This window comes from Thrips palmi, unplaced genomic scaffold (assembly GCF_012932325.1).
Source record: "Thrips palmi isolate BJ-2018 unplaced genomic scaffold, TpBJ-2018v1 HiC_scaffold_8, whole genome shotgun sequence".
Taxonomy (NCBI): domain Eukaryota; kingdom Metazoa; phylum Arthropoda; class Insecta; order Thysanoptera; family Thripidae; genus Thrips; species Thrips palmi.
This window is the reverse complement of record NW_023144635.1, coordinates 4851542-4870813: the sequence shown is the minus strand read 5'-3', so window position 1 is coordinate 4870813 and position 19272 is coordinate 4851542. Positions and strand designations below refer to the sequence as shown.

Here is a 19272-nt window from a genome sequence, read left to right as displayed (position 1 = left end):
CTACGCCGCATCTTTGTTGCTTTACATTAACCTCGTTACCAAAGTTTTCCCTTCACACTTTGCAATTACCTCTAAAATGAAATCATGACCACTTACATTTTCCCATTCCAAATTAGGTCCTTGACGGAAAACAAGAGCAATGTATTTTTAGAAGCAGTTAGTTTTAGCTCCATCAAATAATCAGGGCAGTAAAAATGGGTATTAAAGCCCTTCCACATCTCATGCAGTTCTGTGCCCCATACACACAACATCACTTTGAGCCTTCAAGGCCTCGAATATTTTCTGCAGAAATCAGATCAAACTGGGGCTTTTAAGTGATGCAGAAAAGTCACCTGCATGTCCCTTATACATGCGGAAAAGATGGATAAGGATTCGGCCTTCTCCATGCGGAAGATGAATTTTAAAAAGTTTTACCTGGAGCACCCATCAGCGTCTATTATACTCTATATTCCTTCACATTTGAGTCGCTCTAATTCAGCAGTCCACTGAGTCCACTCTGCAAAACATTGACCAGAAACAATGAAATAGTACTTACAAACTAGAGTAGGCATTCATGACTAATCAAGTCTCTCTTTAAGCAGGCACTCGTTTTTTCTTTTCTACTTTTTAAGGAACAGACAGCATGTTAACTGGTAGATTTTGATTGCTGATAATACACTGAAAAAGAAAAAGATAAAACCACCTCAATTTTTACACAGTGGTGCCGTCAGTTCGATCAAATATACTATTTGCCATACATCATGTGAAATAACTTAAAGTTTACTATTTAACATACGAAGAACGCGTCCAAGTTGGGTAAAAAACAGCCCAGGCCTTACATTTTATTTTAAATATACATAATTAATTATTGCAATGCTCTTTTGCCAGTGGAAGAAGACTCCAACTTAGATTAGACTATCACAGAGACCAACATGAAAGAACTTCACAAAACAATTAAAGAAATGCTTTCACTGAAGAGGTGCCTAAGAAGATCTACATACAGCTAAAAAAACTTTTTTTTTGCGTTTTTTTAGAAATAGTTTTTTTTTTAACGAGTAATTTTTATTTTTTGAAGTTTTCTAGGGGTTGAAAACTATATTTACTCATGCGAGATCAAACTTTTATCAACAAAAGTCAACTTGCCCATTCTCCCCATGGTAAATGCTTCATTTATAAATTAACAACTTGAAGATTGTTACACAGTATACTGTGATATACTTTCGTGATTATTTTTAAGAGGGAGGCTGGATACAAAGCAAATTCATTCCAATTCACATAATTAGAGGAGTTTTTGCACTAGAAGTCGTCTACATCAAAGAATTTTGAGTTAAAAAAGGAGCACACCAGGAGAGTCAAGGAGAAAGAAAGAACAGACACTAATGTACAACAGAAAGAAAAGACACTGTCAAGAGTTGACGGGGTGGAAATCACAAATTCAAATCTTATTTCTACAATACCCCAAACTAAAGGCACCGACCGCCTGCTCCACATTACACGGTATCACCCTGTGCTGTTGACAATTCCGTCCAAACCTTTTCTCACATTACTTGACTAGAGTTTGTTTCGAAATCATGAAGAACAAAACTAACGCTTCCATCAGTAGAGGAAACACGAGCGTTGCGGGAGAAGCCAGAGCGGCTCCAGTCTCCAGTCGCAGCCTCCGAGATGAAGGCTGAAGTACACCAGTCCGTCCACCTGGGCCACTTTCAATCGCATCAAAACACCAAGTGCTGCTCGTATCGATGGCTTCGCAGCCAGGGCAATGTGCTTCCTCTCCTTGCCGCCTTTCTGTCACATCGCTGAGATTGGGTCCCGGGTTGCTGGCCGCTAGGTGACCGCCCGCTGAGGGCCCGGCGGGGTGCGGGGCAGGGTGCGGGGCACTGCACGGTGTGACGGTGTGCCTGCCCAGGGCGAGGCGTGGGCCGCGTGGCCGCGTCCAAGTCCACGACCTGCACGGCCTCCACGGCCTCGCTCGCTGCACCGCCGGCCGGGCCGCCTACTCCAGACACGCCAGACACGCCTCGGCGTGCACGTGCGCGTTCACGCGTTCACGCCTTACTTCTCGGCGCACACATGGAGCAGCAGCGGGGCGGCGGGGGCGGCGGCGGCCAGCCCGGGCGCGTGTCACAGCAGCGCGCACAGCCGCGCGCGCGCCTTGCGGTGCTGCTGGGCCGCGGTGTCGCTGCCGCCCATGGCTGGCATGCCCGTGCCCGGCGCCGCGCTGGCCGCCACCCCCGCCCCCGCCAGCGCGCGCACCTTCCTGGCCAGCCCCACGCGGTGCTTGCGGAAGGACGCGCCGTGGCGGCTGTCCGAGCCGTTGAGCGGCCGCAGCGCGGGGCCCTCCTCGCCCTCCTCGTGCGTGGCGCGGTTCAGCGTCGTCACGGTCAGCTCGATGTCCTCCACGCGGTCAGACTCCTCTGCGGGGACAGACGGACAAACGGCAGGGTCAGAACCGCGTGCAGCCAACGCATCCCAGACGCCAGGACGGCGTACTCACTTGAGAACTCCTCGATGGGCTTCTCGATGGTGTCGTGGTCGATCCAGGTCAGCCCCATCTCCACCTTCTCGGCCAGGTCCTGCCAGTGGCTCCGGTTGGCCGAGCAGCCGTCGTACAGGGGCTGTATCCAGGGGAACGTGTCGGCCAGCGTCTGCGCAACAACAAGGAGAGGGGACCGTGAACCCGCCACTCTCGTTTGCCCCTAGAAGGGGGAGCGTAGATCAACAAACCGACGCACCTTGTACAGCGGCAAGCAGATGACGTCGATGAAGCCAACCTGCATCTGCGGCAGCTCGTCTTTCCGCTCCCGGTCCATCATGGCCTGCACAAAACAAGCGGAGGTTTTCGGGAAAAGATTCGCAAAAAGAAAAAAGAAAAAGGACAGCTAAAAAAAAAATCCGGAACTCACGACTGGCTGCTGGTTGAGCTGCATGCGCTCCAAGTCGCCCTGGTCGAAGAACTCGTCGGCCACCAGCTTGGCCATCTTGTGCTGCACCTCCCAGGGCTTGGCGATGGCCGACACGTCGCACGCCGTCATCATCATGCCGCACAGCACTGCAAAGTGGAAGACGGGGCTGTGTCGGTGACGGAGGTGGCGAAGCGAAAAACTCTTGCAAAAGCCAAGTCTCGGGGAGAGCGCCTGCAGCGTAGGCAATGTCGTGCGCGCGCGTTCGGCGGGACGGCGTTCTCCGCGGCCAGAGCGCCTGCGGCGTAGGCAATGTCTTGCACGCGCGTTCGGCGGGCCTGCCTACCGCCACGGCGCTCTCCCCGCCACCACACTGGCTGCATACTCACAGTCCTTCTTGGGCTCGCTCTGCCAGTCGAACTCCCCGTTGTCGACCAGCTCCCTGAACGAGTCCTTCTTCTTGAAGTACATGGCCAGGTCCGTGGACAGGATGGCGTTCTCCACGGTGCGCATGACGGCGCGGTAGTCGTCCGTGGACATGGCCTGGAAGATGTTGTTGCCCTCGCTGTTGAGGATCATGACGCACTGGTCGAAGTGGTGGTGCTCCATGGTGGACGTGGAGTAGAGGATGGCGAGCGGGGACTCCGTCTTGGCCTGGAAGGCGTTGTTGGTGCCTCGGTGGTCCAGGTCGTGGCACAGGCAGGCCACCAGCAACCCGAGGATCTGTGGGGAGAGTTGGCAAGGAAACACGCAGATGTAATAAGCGAAGGTGCTGCCGTCTCGGTCCGGGACTTTGGAGGCCTTTGGAGGCCCGAGCAAACAAGGTCGACTCGCTCCTCCACTGTTTGAACAGGTGCCGGCCAGCCGGCAGCCGGCCGCTTGTTACCGCCCACCTCAAGGCCGCCACCAAGGACGCCGTCAAGGACTCACCTCAAGGTCCGTCATGAAGCGCTCCATCTTGCCCGTCTTGAGCATGGCGAACATGGTCTGCGCCACGTTCAGGGCGTGCCTCCAGTTGTGGTACTTGACGGGCCGGTAGTTCTTCTTGACGCTCAGCACCCAGCGGCACAGCACCTGGGACACGCAGCACGCGGCACGCAACGGGGTCAGCAAAAGACAGCCATTGAGAAGAGCGTTGGGCAAGGAACTGCAAGGAACTGGCGCCGCCTACCTGGTAGGGGATCTGGAACTGCTTGACCAGGTTGCACTGCAGGAACATGCGCATGGTGGCGCGGCACGTGTCCTCGTCCGACAGCTCGAAGTCCACGAACGTGAAGCTGCAAAGGCAAGGCGGTGCAACAGTGGATGACCCGAGCGCCTCGCCCCTTCGTCCGCCCGCAACCGCAAGTACACTGCAAGTACCTGTACAAGTTGTAGTGCTCGGCGGTGGGGATCTCCTCGCAGCTGAGGCGGTCCGTGTCGTCGGTGGAGGCCGTGGCGTGGTAGGACAGGCACTCGAGCGCCACCTTCTGCTTGGCCATCAGCTTGCACGCGTTCTCGTACATCTGCGTGTTGTGGATGCCCAGCCCGCAGAAGATGGCGAAGGCCTCGAAGATGGTCACGTCGCAGTCGGAGAACGGCTGCCCCGTGCCCTGTGGGAAAAGGGATGGGAGGGCTCAGACCTGGCTCAGACGTGGACGTGGGGGCCGCCCCCTTAACGCAGTGGGTACCCAAGCCTCCTTGCCTTGTTGATGAGCTGCGCCACGCCGATGACCGTCTTCTGCCCGTTGAGGATGGGCATGCACAGGATGGAGCGCGTGAAGAAGCCGTCGGTCTCGCGCACCTCCTGGCTCATCCAGGACGACACGTCGCCGATGTTGAGGATCTGGCCGGTGGCGGCCACGTACTTGGCGATCTGCGCCAGGCGGCTCTGCTTCTGGTCGCGCGACGACGGCCGGTACACCAGCGCGTCCTCGTCGGCGGCGCGCAGCTCGAACACCGTGTTGAACACGATGCTCTGCAACAACGAACCACCGAACGCCGTTAGTCTCTGGCGGAAAAACGCGCCCACCAAACATGGCTTCAAAATCTATTCACGTTCGGTTTGAGTCTTGTTTAGCGACTCTGGGGCTCAAAACGCGTCTGGGATTTGGGATTACAACTGCCTCCACCGGCCTTCTGGTCCACTGTGCGGAGGGCTGGCCATTCGATCCAATCGATACCGTACCTTGTCTGTCGATCTTTGAGCGATGATGTCCTCGATGTCGATGTTGTTGCTCTGCGGGAAAGAGAAACAGAACGGCATTCGTGTCAAGTCAGCGAGCTCTCATTTTTCCTTCGACCTTTTGTATTGTTTTTGTTTTTGTTTTCCTCGTTAGTACCTCCCGCCTGCAGAGTGGTCTTCTTTCTTCCACAGATTTCCCCGGCCTCTCACAAATGCGATCCAAGTGGCCCTGTAAGCAGAAGTCGGACGATAATTTCGCCTTTTCATTCCTCTTTTATTTGTTTTCCTCGGAGGTCGGACTGTACCTCTTCGCCGCCGTCCTCCACGGCCAGCAGGAAAACCGCGCAACGCTCACACTTGAGCAGTTCTCTGGCTTGGGTCATGATCTTGGTCACGAGGCACTCCAAGTTGTTCTGCTCCTCGAAGATGCTGCGGGCGAGGTTCAGGAGAATCTGGAAATTAGAGGTAGAAAAACGAGGAAAACGTAATCAAACGCAACAACAAAAAAAACAAGATAAAACCGTGCAGAGTATTTTGAGAGAACGAACCTGGTTTCGCCGAAACTCTTGGACGGACATTTCAAACAGTTGAGCATTCTGCAGACCGATGCCGCAGAACGTAAGATACTTATTAAACACCTGAAACGACAAAAAACCTGGAGTGAATTTGCTGCCGCCAGTACACTAGAAAACGGACGCCCCGCGCTCTCACCTCCACATCCTTGGGCGTGAACTCGTCGGAGCCGTTGGTCTTGTTGATGATCTGGGCGACCCCGATCACCTCGCCGTCGTGGTTGCAGATGGGCATGGACAGGATGAGGTTGGTCTTGTAGCCCGTGCGCATGTCCACGTCGCTGTTGAACCGCGGGTCCTGCAGCAACAAGGCCGACGTCGTGAGCGACACCGCCACCACACTGCCAATGCGAATTTCGGCTGCGAAATCAGTGGGTGCACGCCGTGTGGAGGTTTGTGGCTGTGGTTGCCGAAATCCGGTATTCCGATAAGTCACGGCTCGGGTCGAGGATCGGGGCCTGCTTGGCCTGCTCGGCCGCCCCTCCTTCTCCCTCGTCTCTGATTGGGGTCGTTCGGGGCCAAGCCACGGCCAAGCCACGGCCAGCGAGCGGGGCGGGCGCGGGACGGCAAGGGGCGCTATGCTGCGCTATGCTGCGCTACGACTCAGCCGTCCGGTCCAACTTGAGGGTGCTGCGGCGCGCGAGTCGCGGTCGCCGAATGTTGTACTGCGGCTGGCTTTACTTGCTCCGCTTGCTCCGCGGGGCTTGGGGCCCCTCGCGGGGTCTGCGCGCGCGGGGCCGAGGCTCCTCGAGGGGCACAATGACGCTCTCCCCTGGATTGAATGGGATTGAATCGAAAACGGCGCGGCCCCGCTGCAACACACTGCGGCGTTGCGGCGTTTCGAAGCATGCATCTGTAGTCGAATGCGGCCTCGCGGGCGACGGAGGCGGAGCGGGCGACCCTAGTCCCCCCCTCCTTTTTCCCTCTTTCCCCGCAGTGCCACAAGTAGCGGCCCATTGAACGTTCCCATGTATCTCTTGGCGAGTTGGCTGGCTGGCCGTCCGGGACCCAATACTGACGTCCACACCCACCGCCCCGAAGCGGGCCAGGGACGCTGTGTGTGTGTGTGTTTCTATGTCCGTGTGTGGAGTCCGTCGGTCCATCGGGCCCCTTTACGACCTCTCAAACTAATATTCAAGGCTGCCCAGTGCCGCCCCTTCCCTTCGGCCGTTCGTCCTCGTCCCCTCGGCCCTTCGGGAAGGTCCCGGGGACGGTCCCGCGGACGGCGATGAGGTCGCCGCCGGTCCAGTGCCGCCTCTGGCCGCCTCCACTCTCCACTCCCGCGCGGTGTGACGACCTCCCCCAAGACCTCCCCGACCCCGCCGCACTACATCAGCAGCGACGCGACCCCCTCCCCCTGCCCTGGCGAGTCTGGCCGCCCTGCCCTGGAGCTCCTTACGTCGGAGAGGAGGGAGATTACCTCTCGACGATAGCTTGTTTGCTGGACGTGGTTAGGAGCCGCCCCCTCCACGGGCTCGGCTCGGCTCGGCTCGGCTCGGCTCGGCTCGCCCTGGCTAGTTTCGAGTGGAATTCGCTTCTCACTGAGCGGGCCAGGGCCGGGTAGCCTGGAGGGCGGCACGGCGGCACGGCGAGCAGCATTCCCGGAGCGGCCAAAAGGCACCGGCCTCGGCGAGGAGGGGAAGAGCGGGCCGCTCTTGAGGAGCAGAAAGTTGGGGCTTACGGCGCCGAGGTGCCGACGACACTCTCCGCGCCACTGGATGTTCAGCTTTCGCGGCCCTTCCGGAGGGACGTCGTCTCGTTGCTCTCTCTCACACCCCGACGGCACGCTCCATGAGTGTGCCAGAATCAGACCGCTGCCGCAGTGCGAGTTTGTAGTTTTCGGCCCCGTTGGTGATAGAGAGCCGCGACCAGTGCGGTCGGTCGGTGCGGTGGGGGAGACAGAAGAGTCCGCCGGGTTGTGTCAGAATTCATGAGACATGACCCTTCGCCCTCCTCGTCCTCGACGAGTGCCGACGGTCGACTGGAACAGGACGCCGTCGGCAGGGCGGCAGGGCGGCAGGGCCGGGCAGGGCCGGGCAGGGCCGGGCAGGGTCCAGGGCCCTCTGCACTCACTCGACCCACACGGCCGGCTGGTCGGGGCGGCCGACGGGAAGGCGGCGCGGCAAAGGCAGCAAAGCCAGAGGTCGGGACTTCGCCTCCGTCATTCGATTCCAACAAACCGTCATGCCATCCCCATCGATGAAGATGAAACAGCCAAATGCCATTTCCGCAACCATTTCGTCGGAGTGGGGCGCGCGGCGCGTGCGAGGGCCGGCGGAGGGGAGGGGGAGAGGGAGGGGGGAAGGGGAGCGACGCCATCTTGCTTGTCTCTTATTCCCGGCCAGGCTTTTAGCCCCTTTCATGGCCCGCCACGGCGCGGCACGGCACGGCGAGGAGGAAGGACGAAAAGAAGGACGAGGCACGAAGGACGCGAGGGACACTTGACCGAAAAATAGAACGGCCACGCGGGCCACCGCGGCGGGTTGAGCCGGCCGACAAGCCGACAAAAACGGCGGTATAACGACAGCGGTGCCGCGGCGCGCGGAAGGGAGAGAGACAGAGTCCTTGGCGTGGCGCTGCAGCGGCCGGCAAAAAAATAAGATTCTGGAGGGACATCATCGGTAGGCGATGAATGGGCGTGCGGCTTAGCGGCCGCAGGTTGGGAGCGCGCCGCGGAACCATGGCGGGGCGGGGCGGGGCGGGGCGGGGCGGGGATCCCGCAAAGGGAACTCAATCTGCCGTGGACAAACAGAGTAAGCTCGAGCCGCGCGGCGCGGCGCGGAGAAGGCGGAGGGGGCGGGGGGCGGCAAAGAGAAGCTCCAGACAAAAAAAACCACTTGGTCGGCGACATCCTAGGAGCGGGCGCTTGTGGTGTTTTATCGGTTCCTTGTATGTATACGAACTGCCGAAAAGACACTTGGACGAAATCCGACACCCCCTGTGGCTTTGGTACGGGTCTAAACACCCCAAAAACAGCTGTTTTCGAGGGTTTGGGACTAGATAGGTTCTCGCAAACCGAGATCCAAAAAAGTACCCAAATAGGTCTCAGATACTCAAAAAAATGCGCTCTTTCGAATGCCGTGTCGAACGAGGCTCTACGACGTCGGGTTTGGATGCTACGGGCTCTCAAAGTTGCTCAATTTCACTATTTTTACTGAAGATTTGAGCATATCAGGGCCGTTTGAAGTAGACCATCGGCGATTTCGCTCCTCTTTGTCTTAAATGGTGTCACACACACACACACACACACAAACGCAAACACACGCGCGCGTTTCTAAACCGTATGCGGCAAATCAAAAACCGTATGAGGCAGACCAAAAGCCGTATAGGGCAAACAAAAAACCGTATGCGGCAAATCAAAAACCGTATGAGGCAGACCAAAAGCCGTATAGGGCAAACAAAAAACCGTATGCGGCAAATCAAAAACCGTATGAGGCAGACCAAAAGCTGTATAGGGCAAACAAAAAACCGTATGCGGCAAATCAAAAACCGTATGAGGCAGACCAAAAGCCGTATAGGGCAAACAAAAAACCGTATGCGGCAAATCAAAAACCGTATGAGGCAGACCAAAAGCCGTATAGGGCATACAAAAAACCGTATGCGGCAAATCAAAAACCGTATGAGGCAGACCAAAAGCCGTATAGGGCAAACAAAAAACCGTATGCGGCAAATCAAAAACCGTATGAGGCAGACCAAAAGCCGTATAGGGCAAACAAAAAACCGTATGCGGCAAATCAAAAACCGTATGAGGCAGACCAAAAGCCGTATAGGGCAAACAAAAAACCGTATGCGGCAAATCAAAAACCGTATGAGGCAGACCAAAAGCCGTATAGGGCAAACAAAAAACCGTATGCGGCAAATCAAAAACCGTATGAGGCAGACCAAAAGCCGTATAGGGCAAACAAAAAACCGTATGCGGCAAATCAAAAACCGTATGAGGCAGACCAAAAGCCGTATAGGGCAAACAAAAAACCGTATGCGGCAAATCAAAAACCGTATGAGGCAGACCAAAAGCCGTATAGGGCAAACAAAAAACCGTATGCGGCAAATCAAAAACCGTATGAGGCAGACCAAAAGCCGTATAGGGCAAACAAAAAACCGTATGCGGCAAATCAAAAACCGTATGAGGCAGACCAAAAGCCGTATAGGGCAAACAAAAAACCGTATGCGGCAAATCAAAAACCGTATGAGGCAGACCAAAAGCCGTATAGGGGGGGGGGGGGGGGGGGGGGGGGGGGGGGGGGGGGGGGGGGGGACCAAAAGCCGTATAGGGCAAACAAAAAACCGTATGCGGCAAATCAAAAACCGTATGAGGCAGACCAAAAGCCGTATAGGGCAAACAAAAAACCGTATGCGGCAAATCAAAAACCGTATGTACGGCGACACCTAGGAGCGGGCGCTTTGGTGTTTTATCGGTTCCTTGTATGTATACGAACTGCCGAAAAGACACTTGGACGAAATCCGACACCCCCTGTGGCTTTGGTACGGGTCTAAACACCCCAAAAACAGCTGTTTTCGAGGGTTTGGGACTAGATAGGTTCTCGCAAACCGAGATCCAAAAAAGTACCCAAATAGGTCTCAGATACTCAAAAAAATGCGCTCTTTCGAATGCCGTGTCGAACGAGGCTCTACGACGTCGGGTTGGATGCTACGGGCTCTCAAAGTTGCTCAATTTCACTATTTTTACTGAAGATTTGAGCATATCAGGGCCGTTTGAAGTAGACCATCGGCGATTTCGCTCCTCTTTGTCTAATGGTGTCCACACCACACACACACAAACGCAAACACACGCGCGTTTAAACCGTATGCGGCAAATCAAAAACCGTATGAGGCAGACCAAAAGCCGTATAGGGCAAACAAAAAACCGTATGCGGCAAATCAAAAACCGTATGAGGCAGACCAAAAGCCGGAGAGGGCAAACAAAAAACCGTATGCGGCAAATCAAAAACCGTATGAGGCAGACCAAAAGCCGTATAGGGCAAACAAAAAACCGTATGCGGCAAATCAAAAACCGTATGAGGCAGACCAAAAGCCGTATAGGGCAAACAAAAAACCGTATGCGGCAAATCAAAAACCGTATGAGGCAGACCAAAAGCCGTATAGGGCAAACAAAAAACCGTATGCGGCAAATCAAAAACCGTATGAGGCAGACGAAAAGCCGTATAGGGCAAACAAAAAACCGTATGCGGCAAATCAAAAACCGTATGAGGCAGACCAAAAGCCGTATAGGGCAAACAAAAAACCGTATGCGGCAAATCAAAAACCGTATGAGGCAGACCAAAAGCCGTATAGGGCAAACAAAAAACCGTATGCGGCAAATCAAAAACCGTATAAGGCAGACCAAAAGCCGTACAGGGCAAACAAAAAACCGTATGCGGCAAATCAAAAACCGTATGAGGCAGACCAAAAGCCGTATAGGGCAAACAAAAAACCGTATGCGGCAAATCAAAAACCGTATGAGGCAGACCAAAAGCCGTATAGGGCAAACAAAAAACCGTATGTGGCAAATCAAAAACCGTATGAGGCAGACCAAAAGCCGTATAGGGCAAACAAAAAACCGTATGCGGCAAATCAAAAACCGTATGAGGCAGACCAAAAGCCGTATAGGGCAAACAAAAAACCGTATGCGGCAAATCAAAAACCGTATGAGGCAGACCAAAAGCCGTATAGGGCAAACAAAAAACCGTATGCGGCAAATCAAAAACCGTATGAGGCAGACCAAAAGCCGTATAGGGCAAACAAAAAACCGTATGCGGCAAATCAAAAACCGTATGAGGCAGACCAAAAGCCGTATAGGGCAAACAAAAAACCGTATGCGGCAAATCAAAAACCGTATGAGGCAGACCAAAAGCCGTATAGGGCAAACAAAAAACCGTATGCGGCAAATCAAAAACCGTATGAGGCAGACCAAAAGCCGTATAGGGCAAACAAAAACCGTATGCGGCAAATCAAAAACCGTATGAGGCAGACCAAAAGCCGTATAGGGCAAACAAAAAACCGTATGCGGCAAATCAAAAACCGTATGAGGCAGACCAAAAGCTGTATAGGGCAAACAAAAACCGTATGCGGCAAATCAAAAACCGTATGAGGCAGACCAAAAGCCGTATAGGGCAAACAAAAAACCGTATGCGGCAAATCAAAAACCGTATGAGGCAGACCAAAAGCCGTATAGGGCAAACAAAAAACCGTATGCGGCAAATCAAAAACCGTATGAGGCAGACCAAAAGCCGTATAGGGCAAACAAAAAACCGTATGCGGCAAATCAAAAACCGTATGAGGCAGACCAAAAGCCGTATAGGGCAAACAAAAAACCGTATGCGGCAAATCAAAAACCGTATGAGGCAGACCAAAAGCCGTATAGGGCAAACAAAAAACCGTATGCGGCAAATCAAAAACCGTATGAGGCAGACCAAAAGCCGTATAGGGCAAACAAAAAACCGTATGCGGCAAATCAAAAACCGTATGAGGCAGACCAAAAGCCGTATAGGGCAAACAAAAAACCGTATGCGGCAAATCAAAAACCGTATGAGGCAGACCAAAAGCCGTATAGGGCAAACAAAAAACCGTATGCGGCAAATCAAAAACCGTATGAGGCAGACCAAAAGCCGTATAGGGCAAACAAAAAACCGTATGCGGCAAATCAAAAACCGTATGAGGCAGACCAAAAGCCGTATAGGGCAAACAAAAAACCGTATGCGGCAAATCAAAAACCGTATGAGGCAGACCAAAAGCCGTATAGGGCAAACAAAAAACCGTATGCGGCAAATCAAAAACCGTATGAGGCAGACCAAAAGCCGTATAGGGCAAACAAAAAACCGTATGCGGCAAATCAAAAACCGTATGAGGAGACCAAAAGCCGTATAGGGCAAACAAAAAACCGTATGCGGCAAATCAAAAACCGTATGAGGCAGACCAAAAGCCGTATAGGGCAAACAAAAAACCGTATGCGGCAAATCAAAAACCGTATGAGGCAGACCAAAAGCCGTAAGGGCAAACAAAAACCGTATGCGGCAAATCAAAAACCGTATGAGGCAGACCAAAAGCCGTATAGGGCAAACAAAAAACCGTATGCGGCAAATCAAAAACCGTATGAGGCAGACCAAAAGCCGTATAGGGCAAACAAAAAACCGTATGCGGCAAATCAAAAACCGTATGAGGCAGACCAAAAGCCGTATAGGGCAAACAAAAACCGTATGCGGCAAATCAAAAACCGTATGAGGCAGACCAAAAGCCGTATAGGGCAAACAAAAAACCGTATGCGGCAAATCAAAAACCGTATGAGGCAGACCAAAAGCCGTATAGGGCAAACAAAAAACCGTATGCGGCAAATCAAAAACCGTATGAGGCAGACCAAAAGCCGTATAGGGCAAACAAAAAACCGTATGGGCAAATCAAAAACCGTATGAGGCAGACCAAAAGCCGTATAGGGCAAACAAAAAACCGTATGCGGCAAATCAAACGAGGCAGACCAAAGCCGTATGGGCAAAAAAAAACCGTATGCGGCAAATCAAACCGTATGAGGCAGACCAAAAGCCGTATAGGCAAACAAAAACGTATGCGGCAAATCAAAAACCGTATGAGGCAGACCAAAAGCCGTATGGGCAAACAAAAACCGTATGCGGCAAATCAAAAACCGTATGAGGCAGACAAAAGCCGTATGGGCAAACAAAAAACCGTATGCGGCAAATAAAAACCGTATGAGGAGCCAAACGTATAGGGCAAAAAAACCGTATGCGGAAAAAAAACCATGAGGCGACCAAAAGCATAGGAAACAAAAAACCGTATGCGGCAAATAAAAACCGAGGCAGAAAAAAGCAAACAAAAAACCGTATGCGGCAAATCAAAAACCGTATGAGGCAGACCAAAAGCCGTATAGGGCAAACAAAAAACCGTATGCGGCAAATCAAAAACCGTATGAGGCAGACCAAAAGCCGTATAGGGCAAACAAAAAACCGTATGCGGCAAATCAAAAACCGTATGAGGCAGACCAAAAGCCGTATAGGGCAAACAAAAAACCGTATGCGTCAAATCAAAAACCGTATGAGGCAGACCAAAAGCCGTATAGGGCAAACAAAAAACCGTATGCGGCAAATCAAAAACCGTATGAGGCAGACCAAAAGCCGTATAGGGCAAACAAAAAACCGTATGTGGCAAATCAAAAACCGTATGAGGCAGGCCAAAAGCCGTATAGGGCAAACAAAAAACCGTATGCGGCAAATCAAAAACCGTATGAGGCAGACCAAAAGCCGTATAGGGCAAACAAAAAACCGTATGCGGCAAATCAAAAACCGTATGAGGCAGACCAAAAGCCGTATCTCCAAGTTATGTTCCAATTACAGCTAGAAAAAGACAAGTTTGTCCTCGAATAAAAGTTTTGAGGCACCATGTTAAAAAGGCGTTTCAAGAGGTGCTAATCAAAAGTAGATAGCTAAAAAAATTATTTTTCTGGACCCAAAACTACCTAAGCCTAGTGGTAAAATGACCCAAAACTTAAATTGTTCACAGTTCCTCTAATAATTGCCTGACATGGCTGAACTTTTGTGGGGGTGTTTACCTATGGGTTGGCACCATTTAAGACAAAGAGGAGCGAAATCGCCGATGGTCTACTTCAAACGGCCCTGATATGCTCAAATCTTCAGTAAAAATAGTGAAATTGAGCAACTTTGAGAGCCCGTAGCATCCAAACCCGACGTCGTAGAGCCTCGTTCGACACGGCATTCGAAAGAGCGCATTTTTTTGAGTATCTGAGACCCATTTGGGTACTTTTTTGGATCTCGGTTTGCGAGAACCCATCTAGTCCCAAACCCTCGAAAACAGCTGTTTTTGGGGTGTTCAGACCCGTACCAAAGCCACAGGGGGTGTCGGATTTCGTCCAAGTGTCTTTTCGGCAGTTCGTATACATACAAGGAACCGATAAAACACCACAAGCGCCCGCTCCTAGGATGTCGCCGACCAAGTGGTTTTTTTTGTCTGGAGCTTCTCAAAACGAAACCCCGCCCGACCTGACCTCCCCCTGCCCTCCCCTCCCACCCTTATCACTCCGTCCCGTCCACCGTCTTGGCGCGTTTTCGGGGCGCGCCGCCGGCCGCGCTGCTGGACCTTCGCCGCTCCGCCGCCTCCGCCGCCTCCGCCTCCACGTCGCCGCCCCCGCGCGGCCGCGCTGCAGCCCGCAGAACCGCTTACTCCGCCATCCATTACGCCGAGACGCAGGGCGGGGCGGGGGGCGGGGGTTCCAGGCCCTTCGCGCGTTGCTGCTGATAAATTATCCGCAAATAAAGGCCGCCGGCTTGCCTGTTAATTTAATTAATTGATTCTGATGGGCGCGGCGCGCCAGTACGCGTGTACACGGGGCGAGCGTGTGGGAACACTGTCACCCCTCCCCTTCCCCTCGCCTCGCTGCCTTGCCAAACAAAATTCGGCCTATAAATAGCGCTGGCGGGGCGAGGGGCGAGGGGCGAGGGGCGAGGGGCGTGGCGGCCACGCGCGCTTGCCCGCTAAACAGGGGGTGGACGGGACCAACGGGACCAGCGGGACGTCGCGGCCGGCAGCCGCACGACGACGTCCTCGTGAGCGGCGCCACGGTCGCTCGTGTTGCCTGGACCAGGCTTTGGTGTGGCGCGGGGCGGGGCGGGGCGGGGCCCTGGGAAAGTTTTGGAGGCCCGTCCGCGAGGCGGGGGCGGCGGGGGCGGCGGGGGCGGCGACACACGGCACTGTTGATGCGCGTTTGTGTCCTTGGGGACGGAGGCGGGTCCAGGCCACGGGGCGGCGCCCTACCTCGTACGCGTTGGTGATGTTGATGACCTCCTTGTTCTGCGCCACCCATCCGGCGATGCCCGTGCCGAACGGGATCCGCAGCTCTTCGGTCCTGGCCTTCTCCAGCGCCTCCTCCAGCTCTGAAAAGCGACCAAGGAATGGGAGGGTTAGAGAGGTGCCTGAAGGCCGCTGGGAAGAAGCTTGAAAGGGAAGGCGCTACACCCACCAGTCTCGACCGTGACGTCGAACAGCTTGGCCACCAGGTAGCGCTGGTCGGGCGAGCCGCGCGCCAGGAAGAGCGAGCCGCGGTCGGCGTGCGTGAGCAGGCCCACGTTGACGAGGATCTTGTGGCACAGCACGTCGATGTCCAGCTCGGTGGCCACGTCGCGGATCAGCTCCATGAACAGGTCCCGCTCGTCCAGCTGCTGCAGCGCGCGCATGCGCTCGCCCATCCCCACGGACCTGGAACACGCGCAGCTTTGAGGGGTCGAACGGAGAGAGAGCGCTCCACAGTTACGTAGGTTATTAATCTTTTTAGTGCGCCGGGCTGCCCAGCCAGGGGCTGCTCCAACCCAGCGGCGGCCGCGCCGTGCCGGGCCTAAGTACGGCAACTTATCAGTTCAAAGAAAGAATCGGTGCGTCGATACGCCGCGCGCGAGGGGCTCTCCGCTCTACGGCCTTAAGTCCAGCCAATCTCGGCGCGGGGTATCGACAGCCTCTCCCTTTGCCGCCTTGCCGCCTTCCGCCCCGAGAGCCCGGAGTTATACGGCCGCGGCTTAGGCCAGGGCCCTAACAAGGCCACCACCACGACCCTCCGCCGGCCCCTCCGTGCGAGAGAGACGGTGAGTCGGCCTGCAGGCCCTCCAGGCCCTCCAGGGCGGCGCGAGGCTGGCGCGAGGCACGAGGCGCACACCTCGCTGCGTCGCAGCGGCGCAGCGGCGCAGCGTCCGTGGATTGTCTGCATTATTCATTGGTCGGAACAAGGAACAAGCAGTCCGCGACGTGAGGCCAGAAGGCCGGGCCGGGGCGGGCGGGCGCTCCGTCTCCCTCGCACGTGTGCGGGGAGCCCGACGAGTGCGAGAGAGACAGAGCGACGAACACGACTCTGAATCAGTCTGCAGAGGAGGAGGAGGACAGGAGGGAGAGCGGGTCTCCGAGAGGGAGGAGGGGGCGGCCAAAGACCCAAAGGGCCCGAAGACAGACGCGGGACCGGCCGACGGACACGCAGCATACGGTGGCGCCGAAACGGAATGCGATTCCAGCACCACCCTGGTCGCCTTCACTCTAAACATTGTCGCTACTGAACGGTTCGTCTCGAACCGACGACGATTTTGGGACCAGTAACCTCACAAATTTGGTCGAAAAGAGTCTGTCGTCTGTCTCTAACGAAAGCAAATATTTTTCCAGCGAAGGAAGGGGGCGAATAATTTTGGCCCCGCGGTCGGGACGATTTTCAGCCGCCATTACCGGTCGCGAGTCCGAGGAGGTTGGGAACTGCTTGGTGGCTCTTTTGGCCTCGTTGGCCGCGGCCGCCCCGCCGCCCGGGACGCCGTCCCTCAAACGCAAACGGAGCAGCGAGGCGACCGCTGCTGGTTTCGCAATTATTTTTCTTTCAGTGGGGCGGGCTGCGCGGTGCGCGCTGTGCGCCATGCCGCGGGCGGGTCATCGCGGCCAGTCCCCGCGGGGGCCCTCGGCGCGCCGCGCGCTGCGAGGGGAAAAGGGAAAGGGGGGAGAGGGAGGGATTTCACCCAGGTTCGGTCCCAAAGCGCCGCCGGCAACGCATTTCCTAATAATAAAGATAAAGAACGGGGGAAGTCTGGCGCCGAGTCGCCGAGCAACAGTCTGCGATTCGTTTCTCGCGCAGGGCGGGGTGCGGCGCGGCGAGGCGCGGCGGCCAAGGGCGCGTGCCTCGGCGTGCCTCGGCCTCGGTTTTGCATAGAATAAGCAGCGCCGAGCAGCGCGCTGCCGGCTGGGCGGCGTAGCGTGGCCGTACTCCGGGGGAGGGAGGCGGGGGCGCTAGGAGCTCTTCACGGCGGCAAACCTTGTTTCAGCGCGTTCCGTACGAATAGCTTACGCGGCGCCAATTTGAGGGCAGAGCTCGGGGCAGAGCGGGGCAGAGCCATCCGGGCGTGGTGGCCGCCGCGCCGCGGCCCGCGCGAAAGGCTGGGGCGGGGCGGGGCGGGGCTCCAGCCGCAGGCACATCTGCTGACGCGGACCGACTCGGCACGCACAACAAGCGGTGGGGCACGGCGCGGCACGGCGCGGCACGGCGCGGCACGGCGTCACCGATCCGATCCTCTTTTATCTCGGGGCGCTCTTCTCTTCTACCCGGCTTCCCTCGCGGCTTCCTTCCCTCCCTCGGGCCCCTCGGGCCTCGGGGCGAAGGACGACGACGACGACGAGCACGCCCAGGAGCCGGCCTTTCACGCCGCATGCGCGCCCTGCCCCGCACGCCCCGCACCAGACGCGATGGGGCTGTCGGGGAGCGCTCACTCACACGTACACGCTCTCACGCGCTCACACGCACTCACGCACACACTCACGAGCCGTACAACAGCGCGTCCGTGAGGCGTAAACGCGGAGGGTGACTTTAAATATTTGCAAGACAATGAAGCAGGGATGGGCGCGCTGCCGGCGGTGACGGCGGAGGCGGAGGACGAGGAGGGGACGGGGAAGGGCGTGAAGGCATCCCGTCGACGCCATCACCTCCGCAGCGCCGGCCGGGCCCCGCAGACCCGATTCCGAGAGTCGTCCTCGCCGCTGTCTCTCTCGCACCCAGAAGATCCACCCACGAGTGCGAGAGAGGCAGAGCGACGAAGAGGACTCTCGGACTGAGGCTGCAGGCGAGGCTGGCAAGCGTCCGGGGGGCTCTTTTGTTCTGCAATGCAAAAGCAGCCTGCGTGGCGGACAAGCCCACGGCCTGGCTGGGCTGGCTGGACTGGAGGGGTTGGCCGTGCTCCATACCCACCCCTCCCCATTTTCACCGCCGCCCCTGCTCCGCCTAAACACGCCGCCGGCCTGGACGCATGAATAGCTGACGAGCGCCTCGTGTGCAGTGCAGGTGCGCGGCCAGGTGCGCGGCCTGGACAACGCACCCGGACAACGTCCCCGGACCGCGGACGCGGCAGGACGATCACTGCAACCCGCTGCAACCGCTTGGGTTTCCCCATTCCAGATTTTTCATTGTCTTTTCATTGTCTACCTCGGACTGACGTACTGACCTGCTGGGCGACTTGGCGCGCTTGATGGGGGAGGCGCCGAGCCACATCTGGAAGAGGTCCGAGGTGACCGAGTTCCTCTTGGCGCGGCCGGGCTGCACGCTGGCGGCCTGGGTCTGGGACGGCTGGGCGCCCGGGGGCACCGCGCCAACCACGTCCCCGTTGTTGCTCTGCTCCGGACTCGGCGCCCCGCGGCCCCCGCTGCCGCCGCCGTCGCCATTGCTGCCCGCGCTGCTAAAGCGGGCCACGCTCTGCTCGGGCGGCCGCTGGCGGTCCGGGCGCTCCGGGCCGAGCCTGACCAGCGCGCGTTGCAGCAGCTCCTGGGGCGCGGTGCGCAGCACCCGCTCCAGCACCTCCGGCCGGTCCCCCAGCCATCGCTGCACCGCCTCCGGGGTGGCCTCCAGGATCTCCGCCTGCAACAGGGACGTCGTCACAGCGCGGGGGACGGCAAGCAAACGATGAACCGTCAAGGAGAAACTCACCTCAGGCATGGGCTCGTCATGCTGGGTCGCCTGCGCCATGTCGCGCTACGGGCGGGGTACCCCTAGGGGGGCCTGCCCGACGGCCTGCCCCTGCCCGCCCCCCGTGGGCCCCGCGGCTGGGGCCATGGCTCGCGGCCCCCGCGGCTTCATGTCCGGACTGGCGGCAGGGCACGGCCGCCGCGGCCCCGCGGCCCCGCCGAC

The 19272-nt window shown here is 56.6% G+C and overlaps 1 protein-coding gene across 1 annotated transcript; it reads right to left on the bottom strand.

Moving 5' to 3' along the window:
* Window positions 1-606: 606 nt before the first annotated feature.
* On the bottom strand, window positions 607-18768 carry LOC117653076 (cGMP-specific 3',5'-cyclic phosphodiesterase-like; the record flags this gene model as incomplete). Its single annotated transcript, XM_034398441.1, has 18 exons — window positions 607-657; window positions 2236-2396; window positions 2477-2627; window positions 2715-2798; window positions 2886-3031; window positions 3272-3605; window positions 3813-3956; window positions 4054-4159; window positions 4245-4474; window positions 4567-4839; window positions 5050-5100; window positions 5204-5275; window positions 5352-5498; window positions 5595-5684; window positions 5758-5916; window positions 15393-15511; window positions 15598-15833; window positions 18593-18768. Coding segments are annotated over 18 exons (2730 nt in total), but the record flags the coding sequence as incomplete, so codon positions are not given.
* Between the last annotated feature and the right edge of the window lie 504 nt (window positions 18769-19272).